The sequence below is a fragment of the Rhinoderma darwinii genome, chromosome 1 (genome assembly GCF_050947455.1).
Source record: "Rhinoderma darwinii isolate aRhiDar2 chromosome 1, aRhiDar2.hap1, whole genome shotgun sequence".
NCBI classification, from domain to species: Eukaryota; Metazoa; Chordata; class Amphibia; order Anura; family Rhinodermatidae; genus Rhinoderma; species Rhinoderma darwinii.
This window is the reverse complement of record NC_134687.1, coordinates 378,880,659-378,898,509: the sequence shown is the minus strand read 5'-3', so window position 1 is coordinate 378,898,509 and position 17,851 is coordinate 378,880,659. Positions and strand designations below refer to the sequence as shown.

The window sequence follows — 17,851 nt, the reverse complement described above, 5'->3', positions numbered from 1 at the left end:
CTGTCGATCCATTGAATGTCTACAGGGCTGACAGAGACAGCCGAGTGCTGTACTTGTCCGTTTCAGTCATTCCCATAGGCTTTAAACGGAGGGGCAGCGCACAAGTAGGACCACCGCTCCATTTAAAATCCTCCTTACTGCAATCATTGAGATCAGTAGGAGTCCCAGTGATCATACATTTATCACCTTTCCTGTGGATAAACGTCCTTCGTAGGAAAACCCCTTTAAGCCCTGTTCACATGGAGGATTTGGAAGGCAGAAAAAAAAAAATCTGACTCAAAATTCCTTTTAGGAATTTTGACCAGCTGGCACCTTCTGGCCACGTTTTTCACCCGCGGCCATTGAGGACCGCGGGCAAGACACGCTGTGAAAAACGCTTGTCTGCCTCATTGATTTCAGTGGTAGGCCAGAGGCAAAATCGCGGCGAGAGGGAAAAAAAAAAAAAGACGACCTGCCGCTTTTTTTTCCCCCCCTCAAGCAGCTAAAAGCTGCCGTGGAAAAAACGCCTCTGCCTCCCATTGAAATCAATGGGAGGCAGTTTCGGGCATTTTTTGGCACCGATTCAGACGCGGTTTCTGCTCTAAAAAGCTGACGAAGAACCTGTATGGCTCGAAACACACAAGTGTCCTTTCCGGGAATGTTTTTACGGTGTTTTAAAGTTATGAATTCAAGTTTGGATTTTATTGGACCTAGTGCTGGACATAACCCTTTTTAACATATCTACTATAACATTCTGGCTGCCTGTAGTCACCATCTTACTGCATATTGCCTATTATATTGCATATTGTCCGTAACTCACAGAGAAGTGAAATGGAGTTACGAAAACAGCGATCTACACTGGTTCTGGAACTTGGGAGCTATGGAAACAGCGTAGATTATTGTGATATGCCGTTTCCGTAATTCCCATTCACTTCTAAAGAAAGTTACGGAAACAGCTCAGCAAGCTCGGCTGTTTCCTTACTCCAGACCACATCGTAACTTAGAGGCCGGGGACCAGCGACAGGAGGAGAAGGTAGGACAGGGGGTCCTGAGGCCCTGTTTTAGAGATAGGTACAGGTCTTAAAAGTGTAACCCACATTTATCGTACATTTATGGCATACCCTACGGATATACCATAAATGTCCAAGATGGAAACATCCCTTTAATTGTAATGAATGTACATATGTCATAAGGCTGTTGCATTTCAAAAATGCACGCTCCATAAAAACAATTTAACGACCATTTATTATATTTGCAAAAAGTTAAATACAACCAATGTCTGATTGTCAAAGAAATCAAAACATTTCATTAATATTAAACCTTTCTTTTTTTTTTTAGCAACTTAAAGTGTATCATAAAGTTTCACAAACTTCTGACATGTCATAGTGACATGTCAGAAGTTTGGATTGGTGGGGGTCCGAGCACGGAGACACCCACCAATCGCTAGAATGAAGCGATAGTGTGAGCGCTCAGCCGTTTTGTGCCTGTTCGGCTTTTTCCGGAAAGCCGATGTATCAGAGTACGAGCTCATAGACTTTCTATTGTGTCCATACACCGATCCTTATTTCCGGAAAAAGTTGAACAGACACGAAGCGGCGGAGCGCTCACACGAGCTCTTCAGCTGCTTCATTCTAGAGATTGGTGGTGGTCTCCGTGCTCGGACCCCCACCAATCCAAACTTCTAACATGTCACTATGACATGTCAGAAGTTTGTCAAACGTGTAGCTACACTTTAATAAAATATTTTGATCATGAGGATTTATTATTAGGTAAAGAACTGCTGAAAATTAAGACATTGATCAAAGTTAGATGTGGTCAGACATTAAAAAACAAATAAAAACCAGTAAAAAAAAGTGCAGGCGTAGGAAGACCAAAGGACATTCAGTCAGGTGGACGCACGTAACAAAAACATGGAACGGGTTTATTTTCATCTAGGATTCAGTATGACAAGGCATTTTAGAAAGAAGGGCCTCATTTATCAAAACTGTCTAACAGAAAAAACTGGCCATGTTGCCCATAGTAACCAATTACAGTGTAGCTTTCATTTTTCCAGGGCAGTTTACGAAATGAAATCGGAACCTCCAATAGGTTACTTTGGGCTACAAGGACAGTTTCGATAAATCTTCCCTATTGACTCTTTGCATAGCTTTGGTTCTCTTCAAATCAAGGTGCGCACTGGAATACAAGGTTTGTAGAGGAACCATGAAGTTGAAAACTAATCAGAATCTTCATCATCAAGGTATTCTTCTGCATTGCTGGACGTTCGTACAAGGTCTATGAAAACAAAGATGGAAGATAAGGATCTATATATCCATCTATCTATATATTAAAAAAAAAAAAAAACAACTTTACATATTGTACAGCATGGTTCATGAAATAGACGTTGTTTTATTCATCCTTAGTTTTTAATACAAAAGAAAAATTCCATCCACGTGGTTGGCGTCCTCACTGACATTCTCAAAAGACCGGACAGTGAAAAAGGTAAAAAATGATAAGTGATGCCTACGTCCTGACGAAAATAAACGTCCAGCTGGTAAACAAAGCCAGGTTCAGATGTGGCAGACTTGTTAGACATTTTTAGTTTGGATTTCGCGAATGGGGTTTACATGGCGGCAAAAAAAGATTGTTGGTTCATCGTGCATACTTCAGATTTCACACTTTGCAATAGGGTTGGAACGATACCGGAATTTGGACTTCAATACCGATACTTCGTGTAGTATTGCAATTTGACTCCAAAACAATACTTTGCCAAGAATAATAATTTAAAAAATAAATTAATTACAATTTTCGGATATGAGGCACGTGGTGTTATGAATTCTGAACCTCCATGTGCCTCACATTAATAGTAATTAACCCCATCATGTTTCTCAGTCATAATGGATAACATTGGGGTAATGTGTGAGGTTCATGATGGGGTTAATTACGATTAGGGGGGATTCACACGAACGTGTATTGGGTCCGTGCGGGTCGCGTGGTTTTCACGCGCCACGCACAGACCAATACAAGTCTATGGGGCAGTACAGACAGTCCGTGCTTTTTGTGCAGCGTTTGTCAGCTGCGCAAAAAGCGCGACATGCTCAATATCTCCGCGTATTTCGCGCATTACGCACCCATTGAAGTCCATGGGTGCGTGAAAACCACGCAGGTCGCACGGAAGCACTTCCGTGCGAACCGACTGAAACAGCGCACCAGCTGTCAAAAGGATGAATGTAAACAGAAAAGCACCACGTGCTTTTCTGTTTCCAAACATCCAAACGGAGTGTCTTTGAGATGAGCGAACCCGGACAACCGAACCGAACTTCACCCGTTTTGGCCGAACCCGGCAAAAAAATTTCCGGTACGCGACGTCAGGAGAAAGTCACTGTCCAGGGTGCTGAAAGAGTTAAACTGTTTCAGCACCATGGACAGTGACTTCCGATCCCAATATACATGAACCTGTAAAAAAAAAACCGAAGTTCTGACTTACCGATAACTCCCGGCTTCTTCCTCCAGTCTGACCTCCCGGGATGACAATTCAGTCCAAGTGACAGCTCCAGCCAATCACAGGCTGCAGCGGTCACATGGACTGCCGCTTCATCCAGGGAGGTGGGGCCCGATGTCAAGAGAGGCGCGTCACCAAGGCAACGGCCGGGAGGGAAGTTCTCGGTAAGTACGAACTTTTTCTTTTTTTTAACAGGTTTCTCGATATTGTGTTCGGCATTCACTGTCGAGGGTGCTGAAAGAGATACTGCCGATCAGTTAGCTCTTTCAGCACCTTGGACAGTGACTGGCGTCGACTAGCCTCATCTCTATCTCACGCAGCCGCGCATCATACACGGATGACACACGCAGCTGTCAAGTGGTTTTTGCACGCGCAAAACGCCGCGTTGTTTGCGCGTGCAAAAACGCAACGTTCGTCTGAATCTGCCCTTAACGTGAGGTACATGGAGGTTAACAATTAATACCTCGTGCCCCACATTAATAAGTGAAAGAAAGCAGTTTTTATTTTTTATAGTGTACACATCATAAAGGACGCTATAAATTTGTTGTGCAGGTTATTACGGTCGCAACGATACTGTATGTGTATATTTTATGTATTGAGATTTTTTATTTAATGTTTATTGTAAAAAACGTGAATTTTTTTTTATTTAACATTTTTAAAACTATAACGTACTGGCATATATCTACCGTATTTTTCAGACTATAAGACGCACCCAGCTTTTAGACAACAGAGAATAGGAAAAAAAATATATGTTAAAAAATAATTTATTCTGTTTCACCACATTCTGAGAGCCAAATTTTTTTTAAATATTTTTTTTCATCGATTGAGCGGTGTGAGGGCTTACTTTTTGCGGGACGAGCTGCAGTTTTATTGGCACCAATTTTTGGTTCGTATGATTTTTTTTATTGATTTCATTTTTTAAGCACTAAGGTGACCCAAAAACTATTTTGAGGTTTTACATTTTTAAACTCACCGTGCGCGTTAAATAATGGTATATTGTAATGGATCGGAATTTTACGGACACAGCGATAAATTATTTAATTTTTTACATTGTGCTTGGGGAAAAATGGGAAAAGTTATTTTTTTAACTTTTAATATTTATTTTTTTTACACATTTTATTAGTTCCCCAAGGGAACTTGAACCAGCAGCCACTTGGCTACATGTGGAGTTACTGAAACAGCGTAACTACGCTGTTTCCCTAACTCCCATAGTAGTGAATGACCGACACGGAAGCAGCGTTCTAGAGATAGGTGCGGGTCCCAGAGGTGGGACCTGCATCTATCTGATATTTATGACATATCCTGTGGATATGGCATAAATGTCCTTCATAGAAAAACCCCTATAAATTCCGCGGTCGCTATTGACCACAGCATTTAACTAGTTAAAGGGGTTTGCCATAAAACATATTTATCCCCTATCCACAGGATAGGGGCTACATGTGAGATCTCTGGGGGTCCCACTGCTGGGACCCCCAGCAATAAAGGGGAACAGGGGACCGAAAGTCACCCAAAGGGCTACATGAGAAGCCTGGACTTCCTGGTTCTGTGTCCATCTTATCTGTTCCGCAGCTCCATAGAGATCAATGGAGAGCCGCTCACGCATGCGCAGAAGAATCCCATTGATCTCTATGAAGCTGCCGGACACAGAACGCGGAAGTCACATCTTCTCATGCAGCGCTCTTGGTAACATTCGGTCCCCTTTCTCCTTATCGATCACACATGTATCCCCTTATCCTGTGGATAGGGGATACATGTGTTTTATGGCACAAGCCCTTTAAACTGCCAGGAACAGAGAAATTGCTGTTCCTGGCCGTTATAGCAGCGTGTCAGAAGCTGACACCTGCAGTGTATGGAGCGGGCTCAGTACGTGATCCCGCTCCATACATCACCCCTCTCCGGCTCCATGATGTGCCGGCACATCATGGGTTGGGAAGGGGTTCAGTAATGAAGCGGTCATGGCGCCCGGCGATGCCGGGTCCCTTGACTGCAGACTATATGACGCAGGGACTTTTTAGCAAGATTTATTCTTGCTAAAAACGGTGTCTTATGGTGCGAAAAATACGGTATATGCTGATAGTACATTAGCCTATGTACGGATAGTACACAGACAGTTGTTAGGGCATACCCAAGTATGCCCTTGCAACAGTTAATAGGGTCAGACAGCCCTGAGGTCCTACAATGGACCCTGGGCCGTCTGCCCATATATGGTATGTCCCTCGATCGCGTCACAGGGATCCCCTGTGATGCGATCCAAGAGGCATCCCCCCGTCTCATTTTCCCTTTGAATGCTGCGGTCAGCTTTGATCGCGGCGATCAGGTTTGTCTGATCTCCACTGTTAGAGAAGGGCTGCGGCTGTGTAATACCGCCATTGCCCAGCTCCTGACAAAAGTGCACGCACAGTCAGCATGAGGATGTGGCCGGCGCTGCACTAAAGACATAACATGGGGGTGTTCTGCAGTGCGCCCGCCAAGTCTTGAATAAGTATGACTTTCAAATAAAAAAACGATGCCATGTTCCTGGTGTTCAAGGAAAGACGTATTCTCTATATAATTTTCCACAACAATTAAAATAATATTTATAGTGAAAAATTGTGATTATACGGAAATTTACTGCACTAAATGCAATACCAAAAAGTGAGACACTCGTTTGTGAAATAATCAAAGAATGACGTTTTGTAGAACATAAAGCATACTGGAAAACACAGATATTACCTTGTCCCTGTCTCTTTTTAAGCAGTGAGGCACATTGTGCATTTGTAGCCATATCCAAAGCCAACTTTTTCTCATTATTCCGTAAATCTGTTCTTGGTCCTATAAAAACAAAATCATACATTTCAGATGAGACAGAGTTTTAATCTAACTATTTACTATGGCTAGAAAAAGGCCATGGATACACGTAAACTTTTTGTAATACTAGACACAGTATTTTTCAGACTATAAGACGCAGTTTTTAGCAAGAATATATCTGTGAATGACAGCACAGAGTGATGTCGCAAGATCACGCTGTGGTGTGTGAGTAAGTCCCACAAAAACTTTACCGAAGTGTCGGGAGTGTGAATAGACATCGCGTCCTGGCTGGAGGCAATGTCTACTCACTCTCAAGACACTTCAGTAAAGTTAATGTGGGTGTATGTGACAGCACAGCGTGATCTCGCGAGATCACGCTGTGCGGAGTACAAATGGACATGAATGGAGAGAAGTGTATGACGCTGATTGGTCACTGATTGTCAGCGTCATACACTTCTCTTTACAACGCCCACTTGGTCAAAAGTTAAAAAAAACGCTCAGTTGGGCATTAAGACAGTAATTAGCATGAAACTAAAATTGCTTATAACGTGCTCAAAAATTATCGTTTTTCAGAATAAAAAAAACACTTATCTACATTCCAGCGCCGATCAGATTATGTAGGAGATAGGGCACTTCTAATCTGGTGGACAGAGCCTCTTTAACCCTATTGAGATGCTGTGGTATGACCTGAAGAGGGCTGTACAAGCAAGGCATCCCAGTTTGGATGTTTACTCAATAAAAGACATGCGCTAGCTTAATTCTCTTGCTAACACCCGTCTAAAATAACTATGTGGTGAATTGACATCCAAGGAGATTTTAAGATACATTTTCACAGATTTATTTTTTTGGGTTGAAAAAGTTTGTTTGCACGATTTGCACAGCAGACACTGCAGAGCTAGGCCCGTCAACCAGATGTAATCTCCAATAAGGTTTCCTGTGGATGGCACCAGTGCTAACATGCTGTTGGTGATCTAGTCATGATATGATAGAGGTTTTCTGACAACTTTTTTTTATGGTTTTAAATATGCCCCAAATAAACACCTGTATATATGCACTAGAGGCATTGGAGGATACAGCCAAGTGACCACTTGTCAAAGTGACCATGGCTGTTAGCTGTGGCCATGACTAGGGGAGACATCTTTTTTAACCCCTTCTCGACATTTGACAAATCCATACGTCATAGCCGGGTAGGGGGAAGTATGGAACGGGCTCACAGAGTGAACCCGCTCCATACGATGCGGGTGTCGGCTATATGTTACAGCAGACACTTCACAGTAACGAGCGGGATCGAGCGTGATCCCACTCGTTTAAACCGTTAACTGATGGGGTCAATAGCGACCGCATTTAAATCGTTAGAAAGAGGGGGACGACCCCCTCTAGCAGCTCATCGCGCCCCACGCAATGCAATCGCAGGGTGGCGATGGTTGCTACGACTAAGGACCCCAGGTGTGCCATCTTTGTGCTCCTATTAAGCCCTATTAATTGGTATTGCCGCATCCGTAAAAGTCGTAACTATTACAATATATCATTATTTAACCCGCGCGGCGTTAAAAAAAGAAATAGAAATAAAAATGCAAACGCCAGAATCGCTATTTTTTGGTCACCTCATCTCCCAAACGGAATTAAAAGTGATCAAAGCCTCACATGTACCGCAAAATGGGTTTCATTAAAAACTACAACTTATCCCGCAAAAAATAAGGCCTCATACCACTTAAAGCGACAGAAAAAAAAAAAAAAAAGTTATGGCTCTCAGAATTTGGCGACAAAATTTACTTTTTTACACTTCATTTTTTTCCTTGTAAAAGTAGTAAAATAGATAAAGAAAACAATATATTTGGTATCGCCGTAATCGTATTGACCCACAGAATAAAGTTAACATGTTTTAATTGCACAGAGAATTCTGTAAAAACGAAGCGCAAAAAACCATGGAGTCGCCGCAGTTTTTTTCATTTTCTACCCGACAAATATTTTTTTCCCTGTTTCCTAGTACATTATACGGCACAATAAATGGCACTACGAAAAACTACAACTCGTGCCGCAAAAATCAAGCCCTCATAGGACTATATCGACTAAAAAATTAAAAAGTTATAACCTTTGGAAGGTGGGGAGGAAAAGACGAAAATGAAAATCTGAAAGTGGTTTACGACGGGAAGGGGTTAACAACAGTGCAAATGCATTTTTTTTTTACGGTAAAAAAAAAATGATGTATTGACTTCTACTCCCAAAAAGTTTCTAACATTAAACCTCACCTTTCAAAAGCAACAATTCTACAATGTCGGCGTATCCTTTCCATGCAGCAGCATGCAGAGCGGTGTCACCAAGCTTGTTCTAGGGATGAAGACAAAATCATGAAACAAATACATTTAGCCAAATTGTCAGGTATAACAAGTTCACAGTATGCGCGGTATTTCTACTTGAGAGCACATACAGATGCCCATGCTACTATGTACCCTGATCACCAGGAAAGGGTCCAGTTAACGAACATTGGAGCAGATTTACTAATAAAATTGAGGCAGAAATCTGTTGCACAAGCCACGCGCCACACTTCTAAAATGTTTTAGACTCTTTTTGCGACTCATGTGACCAGGTGGCGTGGCGTTCGAGGCGTCAAATAAAAGTAGAAAATAAAGTAGTCTAAAATAAGCCAACTAAGTGGCATAAAATTAGACAGCAGTGTCGAAGATGCTCCACATTTATCATCCAGCATGAGTAAGGCCTCATGCACACAACCGTAAAAACTCCCGTTATTACGGGTCGTAATTACGACCCGTAATAACGGGCTCATAGACTTCTATTTGCGACGGGTGCCTTCCCGTCTTCTCACGGTAAGGTGCCCGTGCCGTTGAAAAAGATAGAACATGTCCTATTTCAGGCCATAATAACGGCACGGACAGTCCATAGAAGTCTATGGAGCTCTCGTAATGACGGGTGGCTACATGTGTGCACCCGTCATTACGGCAGCGTTGCTAAGCGACGTCAGTAAATAGTCACTGTCCAGGGAGCTGAAAGAGTTAACTGATCGGCAGTAACTCTTTCAGCACCCTGGACAGTGACTACCGATCAGAATAAACCTGTAAAAAATAAAAACAAAAGACGTTCATACTTACCGAGAACTTCCTGCTTCCTCCAGTCCGGTCTCCCGCCCGTTGCCTTGGTGACGCGTCCCTCTCGACATCCGGCCCGACGTCCTGGATGACGTTTCAGGCCATGTGACCGCTGCAGCCAATCACAGGTCAATCACAGGCTGCAGCGGTCACATGGACTGCCGCGTTATCCAGGGATGTCGGGCTGGATGTGAAGAGAGGGACGCGTCACCAAGACAACGGCCGGGTAAGTATGAATTTCTTTAACTTTTATTACAGAAAGGGCTGTCCCTTCTCTATCCTGCACTGATGGAGAGAAGGGGCTGCCGATTAGTGCAGTGCTATTTTGCCACCAAAAACGTGCCTGTAAATACGGGTGGAATACGGGTGACACCGGACCCATATTTACGGGCACGGGTTCGTAAATACTGGTGCAAAACGGGTGGAATACGTGTGACACCGGACCCGTATTTACGGGTGGGAAAAAATACGGTCGTGTGCATGAGGCCTTACTGCGATAGAATTAGGACTAGATGCACCAAATTTAAGTTTTCTAAATATAAAACACTATTAGTAAATCTGCCCCATTGTTCTTGCATATCTGTGAAAATATTGTAACCAGAGCAACTTATGTACTGGTAGAACGATCACTCGACTGGTGTAAATTCTAAAAGGGAAGAAAAGTAACTCCATCTGTCTCGATAATTTCCTACGGTTTTTATTTTACCCCTGACCCATCCACTCAACTCACAGTACAGTAATATCTATTTGTTACTAGAAGCGTATAAAGGGTAAAAAAAAAAAAAAAAAGACCCTTAGCTTGGGTCCATGACGTGCGTATGGAGTGGCGTGCAGCGGTGCTTTGCTTATAAATACTCATAGATTAGAGGCCTCTTGCATGTTAAATGTAATGTGCCATACGTAGAGGTCATGGTGGAGTGTGCGCGCACATGCAGGAATCTACTATAGACAAAGTGGAAGACACTTACCTGTTGGTTGAGTTCAATGTTCGGCTGTGTTAGCAAGACTTCTACGACATCTAGTGGATTAAAAAAAAAAGTAGAACAGGTGGAAGAATGACCGGATACATCTAACCACAAAAACGTTAAAAGTATATCTGTCAAGAGACTATGATGGTTTATTTAAGGGCAGCATAGTGTGAAAACCGGTCTACTAGGCCATTATACCAAACAGTCCTTAAAAGAATGGTGGCGTGATGGACAGACGCTGAAGTATCGGTCTGTATACATAGCGGTTATGTGAAGCAAGTACCGGCTTGTTTGCAGTTCCAGCCAGAGTCTCCATCCTACTATTCTTCGGAAGATCATACCATAGCACTGGAGATCTGGTTGTTACGCAAAATAGAACCAATTTTTGCGAGCTGCTGCTCTTTACAATTTGTCAAGTGCTCAGCATAATAATAAATATACTACTCTTAGGGGCACCCGACTATTATGTGTTTTACTTACTAATGTGTACCGTGTTTTATTCCCGCTTTCTCCTGATCTTATGGCAAACCCAGAGCAAGTACAATTTAATTACTGCAGCAGTTAGGAGATCAGAAAAAGGAGAGAGAAAAAAAAAAAAAATTAAGGATGGTGTGTATATAAGGGTCTGCTCACATTTTCGTCGGAGGCTCCGTTAGGCGTCTCAGTGTCCGTCATTTTTGCCGGACAAAATATTGCAGCATGCTACGCTATTTTGTACGGCAAGACTACGGACACCGTGACGGAAGTCATTACAGTCAATTAGTTCCGTCGAGCGCCGTTTGGTTTCGTCACGCGGCGGATCCAACGGCTTAGGTTTATTGTTGTTCTGCTCCTATGACGGAGCAGAACAATGGAAAGTCCTAATATAACTGTGAACAGAGCCTTAGTGTAATTTTTTTTAAAATTTCAAATCTAGAGAGCTACACTTTATAAAATCCTAATCCCGCTTATCTGCTAAAACAAGCAATATACAATCGGACAGTTTACGTTAACCCCTTAATGACCAAGGTATTTGTTACGGTTTTCCATCGTCGCATTCCAAGAGCTATAACTTTTTTTGCGTCGACATAGCTGTAGAAGGTCTTGTTTTTTGCTTGACAAGTTGTATTTTCTAATACCACCATTTTGAGGTACATATTATCTATTGATTAACTTTTATTAACTTTTTGGGGGGGGGGGGGGGGAACAGAAAAACACCGACATTTCGCCACTCTTTTTTTCGCGTCCTAAATCTACGTCGTTTACCGTGTGGTATAAATTGCACAATAACGTTATTCAGCGGGTTGTTACGATTGCAACGATACCAAATTTGTATAGATTTTGTATGTTTTACTACTTTTACACAGTAAAAACGCTTTTTTTTTTTTTTTTTTTTAAATTATTTGTTTTTGTGTCTCTATATTTGAAGAGCCGTAACTATTTTATTGTTCCGCCGATGCAGTTGTATGAGGGCTTTTTTTTTGCGGGACGACTTGTAGTTTTTATTGGTACCATTTTGGAGTAGATGCGACTTTTTGATCACATGTTTTTTTAAGTCAGGATTCACAGAAAACAGCAATTTTTCCATAGTTTTTTTTATTTAATTTTTTACTGCGTTGACTGAGGGTTAAATAAAGTAATAGATTTATAGTCAGGGTCGTTACTGACGCGGCGATACCAAATATGCATAACTTTTTTACTTTATTTTGGTTTTTTAATAGTAAAGCAGTTTGTAAGGGGAAAAGTGGGTCTTTCATTTTTTTTTAATTAAAGAGGCTCTGTCACCACATTATAAGCGGCCTATATTGTACATAATATGATCGGCGCTGTAATGTAGTGTTTTTTATTTAGAAAAACTATCATTTTTGCCAGAGTTATAACCTATATTAGCTTTATGCTAATGAGTTTCTCAATGGACAACTGGGCGTGTTTTACTATTGACCAAGTGGGTGTTGTACAGAGGAGTGTATGACGCTGACCAATCAGTGACCAATCAGCATCATACACTTCTCCCCATTCATTAACACTGCAGATAACGATATATCTATATCGCTATGTGCAGTCACATAAACACACTATAACACTACTCATGTGTCATGACAATGAATATACATTACCTCCAGCCAGGACGTGACGTGTATTCAGAATCCTGACCACTTCTGTAGCGTCTCTGTGAGTTACAGCATTGCAGGCGTAGTCTCGCGAGATCACGCTGTAAGCTGTCATTCACAGCAAGATCTCGCTGTGCTGTAAATCACAGAGACGCTACAGAAGTGGTCAGGATTCTGAATACACATCACGTCCTGGCTGGAGGTAATGTATAATCACTGTCAGGACACTGGAGTAACGTTATAGTGTGTTTATGTGGCTGCAGATCGCGATATAGCTATATCGCGATCTGCAGTGTAAATGAATGGAGAGAAGTGTATGACACTGATTGGTCACTGATTGGTCAGCGTCATACACTTCTCTCCACAACGCCCACTTGGTCATATAGTAAAACACGCCCAGTTGTCCATTGAGAAATTCATTAGCATAAAGCTAAAATAGGTCATAACTCCGTCAAAAATGATCGTCTTTCTAAATTAAAAAAAACCACTGCTGTAATCTACATTACAGCGCCGATCACATCATGTACAATATAGGCCACCTATAATGTGGTGACAGAGCCTCTAACTTTATAAAACTTTTTTTTTTACTAGTCCCACTAGGGGACTTGAATATGCCATCATCCGATCGCTATCATAATACACTGCAATAATTTTGTATTGCAGTGTATTACAGCATGTCCGTTTAAAAAGGACAGGCATCTGCTAGGCCATGCCTCTGGCATGACTTAGCAGGCATTCACTACAGGCAGACCTGGGGGCCTTTATTAGGCCCCCGGCTGCCATCAGAGACACAGACACTGGATGAATTTATCACCGGGTGTCAGTGGGATGAGAGGGAGCTCCCTCCCTCTCTCCAAAACCATTCAGATGCAGCGCACGCTATTGAGCGCCGCATCTGAGGGGTTAAACAGGTGAGATCGATACGAATATCGATCTCACTCGTTCGAGCGGGGACGCCCCCAGCCTTCAGCTACCTCTGGCAGCTGAAAGCAGGGAGATTTAATGGCTCCCTGCTCTGTTTATTTATTCTGATGCAGCGACGTAAAAAGGCTTATGCATCAGAACAAAGTCCATTAGTGGCCACCGTGAAAAGGCGTATTGGCAGTCACTAACAGGTTAAACTAATTTTGTATAGTCCCAAACAAAAGGGAAATGTGGAAGATAATACAGAAGATCGTCAATTAGGAATTACCTCTATGTCCTCCATGACATGCCCAATATAAAGCAGTGCTTCCAGCTTTATCCAAACCATTGACTCCAACTCGGTTTTCTAAACACTCTCTTAACCAACTAAGGTTACCTGGAATGTATGAGGGAAAAAGATTGGAAGACATACAAGAAGATGTTAACCTCCTCATCAATATATCGGCCATTATAAAAGTCATAACCTCGTTACATAAAATAAAAGATGGGTTTACATAGACACATTCCTGCCCAGAACGAGCGCCGATCAACGATATAACAAGTTGATGAAGCGCGCATTAACAGGCCGATGTTATACACAGGGCTATATGCACTGCCGACAATGATACATTTTTATAGCCTATATAAACATAGTGATCAGCCGACAAACTAGCGTTTGCTCGTTTGTTGGCAGATCGCTGCCCTGCTTAAACGGGCCCATAATCAGCCAAACAAGTGTTCCTAGGAACGCTCGCTCGAGATTACTGGCCCATGTAAATTGGCCTTTACTAATTTACAATGGTTTATCTAGCGGTTTGGGGCAGGATTGGGCTACAATGGCTGCAGGTCTAAAATTTTAATATACATTGCATAACTATTTTATTTATTTTTTACAGTGGTCACAATCTCTGCTTGCTGTCAGTGAATGGGAAAATGTTGCTTTCATCCAGAGACTAAAATCCTGTACAAACCTAGTTCTACTCACAGCTGAGAGATGGATCCTTGCATAAGCTAAATAGGCTGCACTCCAGGATGAAACATTTTACATACACTGACACACTGAAGCAAACTAGAAGGACAGGAGAGAGATTTGTGCTGCTGATGTGCTTAGTTTAAAGAGGCTCTGTCACCACATTATAAGTGCCCTGTCTCCTACATAAGGAGATCGGCGCTATAATGTAGATGACAGCAGTGCTTTTTATTTAATAAAACTATCTATTTTGACCACTTTATTAGCGATTTTAGATTTATGCTAATGAGTTGCTTAATGCCCAAGTGACTTTAGACCAGGTGTGCGTTGTACAGGAGTGTATGACGCTGACCAATCAGCGTCCTGCACTCCTCTCCATTCATTTAGGCAGCGAATAGGGATCCTTTTAGATCGCTATGTGCTGTCTGAGGCCGGATTCACACGAGCGTGTGCGTTTTGGGCACGCAACAGCTCCGTGTGTCATCACCATATGATGCGCGGCTGCGTGATTTTCGCGCAGCCACCATCATTATGACACTCCGTTTGGATGTTTGTAAACAGAAAAGCACGTGGTGCTTTTGTTTTCATTCATACTTTGTACTGTACTTGCGCGAATCACGCGCGTCACACGGAAGTGCTTGCGTGTGCGATGCGTGATTTTCACACACCCATTGACTTCTATGGGTGCGTGATGCGCGAACAACGCACAAATATAGGACATGTCGTGAGTTTTTCGCAGCGGACTCACGCTGCGCAAAAATCACGGACTGTCTGCACTGCCCCATAGACTAACATAGGTCCGTACAACACGCGTGAAAATCACGCGCGTTGCACGGACGTATATCACGTTAGTCTAAATAAGCCCTTATACTAACACATTAACAATACTGAAGTGTTTAGACAGTGAATAGACATTCCACGGGATGTCTATTCGCAATCTCTGCACTTCGTTACTGTTTCTGTTGTCGTTACAGCAGAGCAAAGCGTAATCTCGCTGCAACCTGTCATTTACCGCGTAATCTCGCGAGATTACGCTTCCTCTGCTGTAACTACCACAGACAGAGTAACGAAGTGCAGGGATTGTGAATAGACATCCCGTGGAATGTCTATTCACTGTCTAAACACTTCAGTATTGTTAATGTGTTAGTAGAAGACAGCACATAGCGATCTAAAAGGATCCCTATGCGCTGTGTAAATGAATGGAGAGAAGTGCATGACGCTGATTGGTCACTGATTGGTCAGCGTCATACACTCCTCTGTACAACGCCCACTTGGTCTAAAGTAAAAACACGCCCACTTGGGCATTAAGCAACTCATTAGCATAAATCTAAAATCGCTAATAAAGTGGTGAAAATAGATTGTTTTATTAAATAAAAAGCACCGCTGTCACCTACATTATAGCGCCGATCTCCTTATGTAGGAGATAGGGCACTTATAATGTGGTGACAGAGTCTCTTTAAAGAGGACTGTTAGACCGGAAGTAGAGCTACTTCAGGACTAGTCTGTACATGAGGTTTTTTTTTAGCCTCAAATGATTTCTTCTATCGACAGCAATCTTGAAAATGATAATAATCCAAGAAGTCCCGTTAAAAGCTTAATGAGGATTATATTGACCACAATCTGACACACAACACTTACCCCTTTTAGCTGCTTCATGAAGGGGATTATCAATGGATTCCGCCTGTTCTGCAACTGTAGAAAAAAAAAAAAGTGTTTGACAATAAGTTTATTTCTCATTTTGTCTCCGTTACACGAGCTGAAGTGTATGCAGCCAAAAATCAGATCTATTCTAATAATTCAATTATACCAGCCACTTCTATTTGGAATGCCTCACATATCCTCGGGACAATTACAAATCTAGTTTTATGTGGCTTGCTTTGACTAGTTTGCGGCTGCTTACATAATATTGGCTGTATAGTCCAAACCTGTGATCTTTGGGGTGAGTTCAAATGAAGTGAATCTTTTCTGCTGTGGACTTGGTTACAAATTTTGCAGCAGATCTGTGGTAAATTGTGAACGTGTTACATATGGATTGGTCTCAGATTTCACGGTTTGCATTGCAAAGTGCGAAATTTGCAGTAAAAATCCACTGCAAACCTGAAACACGTGTGGATTCCGTACTGAAAATCAGCCACGTCTGAACATGGAATTATAGAGCAATTATAGGTATAACAATGTGTTGAAAACGTACATGTGCTTTATACCGCTTTTAGTGTAGCTTTGGGAGCATGGTCAAATTGCTGCGCACATTGGGGCAGATGAAGAAAAATGCCCCAGAATTCCGGCACAAGTTGAGCAAAAAAAAAAAAAAAAAAAAAGGGGCGTACATGCCGTGCACCAAGTTTATTTTATGTGTCAAACCTTTTTCACCTTTTATTTGAAAAGTGTCTAGAATATGGGTGTGGCTAAAAAGAGTTGTGCCCATAAAAAAAGTGCCGATCGGCGATATCAAAAAACAAAAATAATAAATCGAACGTCGCTTCTTTAAAGGCCTATTACACTGGCTGATGCAAACTGTATGGGGATGAACGATTGTTAATAGGATCGTTAGGTCCCCATACAGTTTGCATGTCGTCGGCAGTCACGTCCCTTGTTTATACAAGGAGAAGTGCTGTGGAAAACGATTATTTTTTTGGGCTGCATAATGGATGGGATCAGCCGAGCGTTTGCTGGTTTGTTGGCTGATCGCTGACATATTTACACAGGCAAATGATCGGAAACAAGTGCGGTTACGAATGCTTGCTCAGCCGATTAACAATGCGTGAAAATGGGTCTTAAATTTAGGACAGGATTTATCAATTTGCCCAGACTATTTTATTTGTGTAATCAATTTTTCCTTTGTTAAATGTTATATAGAAACTGTTTAGAAGGCTCTAATGTTCAAGAGAAAAAAATGGAATGCAACTGAAACAAAACCGTTACGATGAAGCTAATTCAGTACATTATAATGTTTAGTGAGAATGTACGGCCACTGGCTTAAAGCTGGCAAGAGACATAAAATAACTGTTGGCTGGCATCTGTCAACCAACCTGTGCCCAACGAATACAGCTAAACAGGCAAATTATTTCCAGTGTCTATACCTAGATGGCAAATGTGCATTTACTGTAGTTGTCACTTCTAAAAAGAAGAACTGCCACTAATAAGAGCAACAGCAATTGGCTACACTCCGACACCGAGAATAATGGCATTCTGTAGAGGACATTTCTACATTTAAGGAAGCTGGTTTAAAAAGGAAGTCCTTATTTCAGACTAATGAGCCAACAATAAGGCACCTTATAAGTTTCTCCTGCCGCTTTCAAACTGGATGCCTGGGTCTTCCACGGTCCTCGTGTATTGCTTTTTAAAGGCACATCATCATAGCCTTAGTTTTACGGTGATAGTAGGTATTTGGCGAAGAGACGTTGAGAAATACGGCCTTAGGTTACAGACAACCTTAATCCCCAACTGCCCCATAAACCTATAACACTTGGTGAAACAAGTAAGTTACTTAAATAGTGGGGGGGGGGCGTAAGCACCTGGCAGACATATCGGGAGTCATTGATCACCAATGACCTAAAACCAACCAGGGA

The 17,851-nt window shown here is 42.0% G+C and overlaps 1 protein-coding gene across 1 annotated transcript in view; it reads right to left on the bottom strand.

Annotated features, from left to right (window-relative positions):
* Positions 1-1,205: 1,205 nt before the first annotated feature.
* Positions 1,206-17,851, bottom strand: part of OSTF1 (osteoclast stimulating factor 1) — a 45,832-nt gene continuing 29,186 nt past the window's right edge. Inside the window, exons 5-10 of the mRNA XM_075828192.1 lie at positions 15,921-15,974; positions 13,602-13,709; positions 10,320-10,369; positions 8,497-8,575; positions 6,173-6,271; positions 1,206-2,253 (exon numbers count right to left, since the gene is read on the bottom strand). Of these exons, the coding sequence (XP_075684307.1) occupies positions 2,195-2,253; positions 6,173-6,271; positions 8,497-8,575; positions 10,320-10,369; positions 13,602-13,709; positions 15,921-15,974 (449 nt within the window). The 3' untranslated portion in view covers positions 1,206-2,194. The remainder of the gene's footprint in view (positions 2,254-6,172; positions 6,272-8,496; positions 8,576-10,319; positions 10,370-13,601; positions 13,710-15,920; positions 15,975-17,851) is intronic.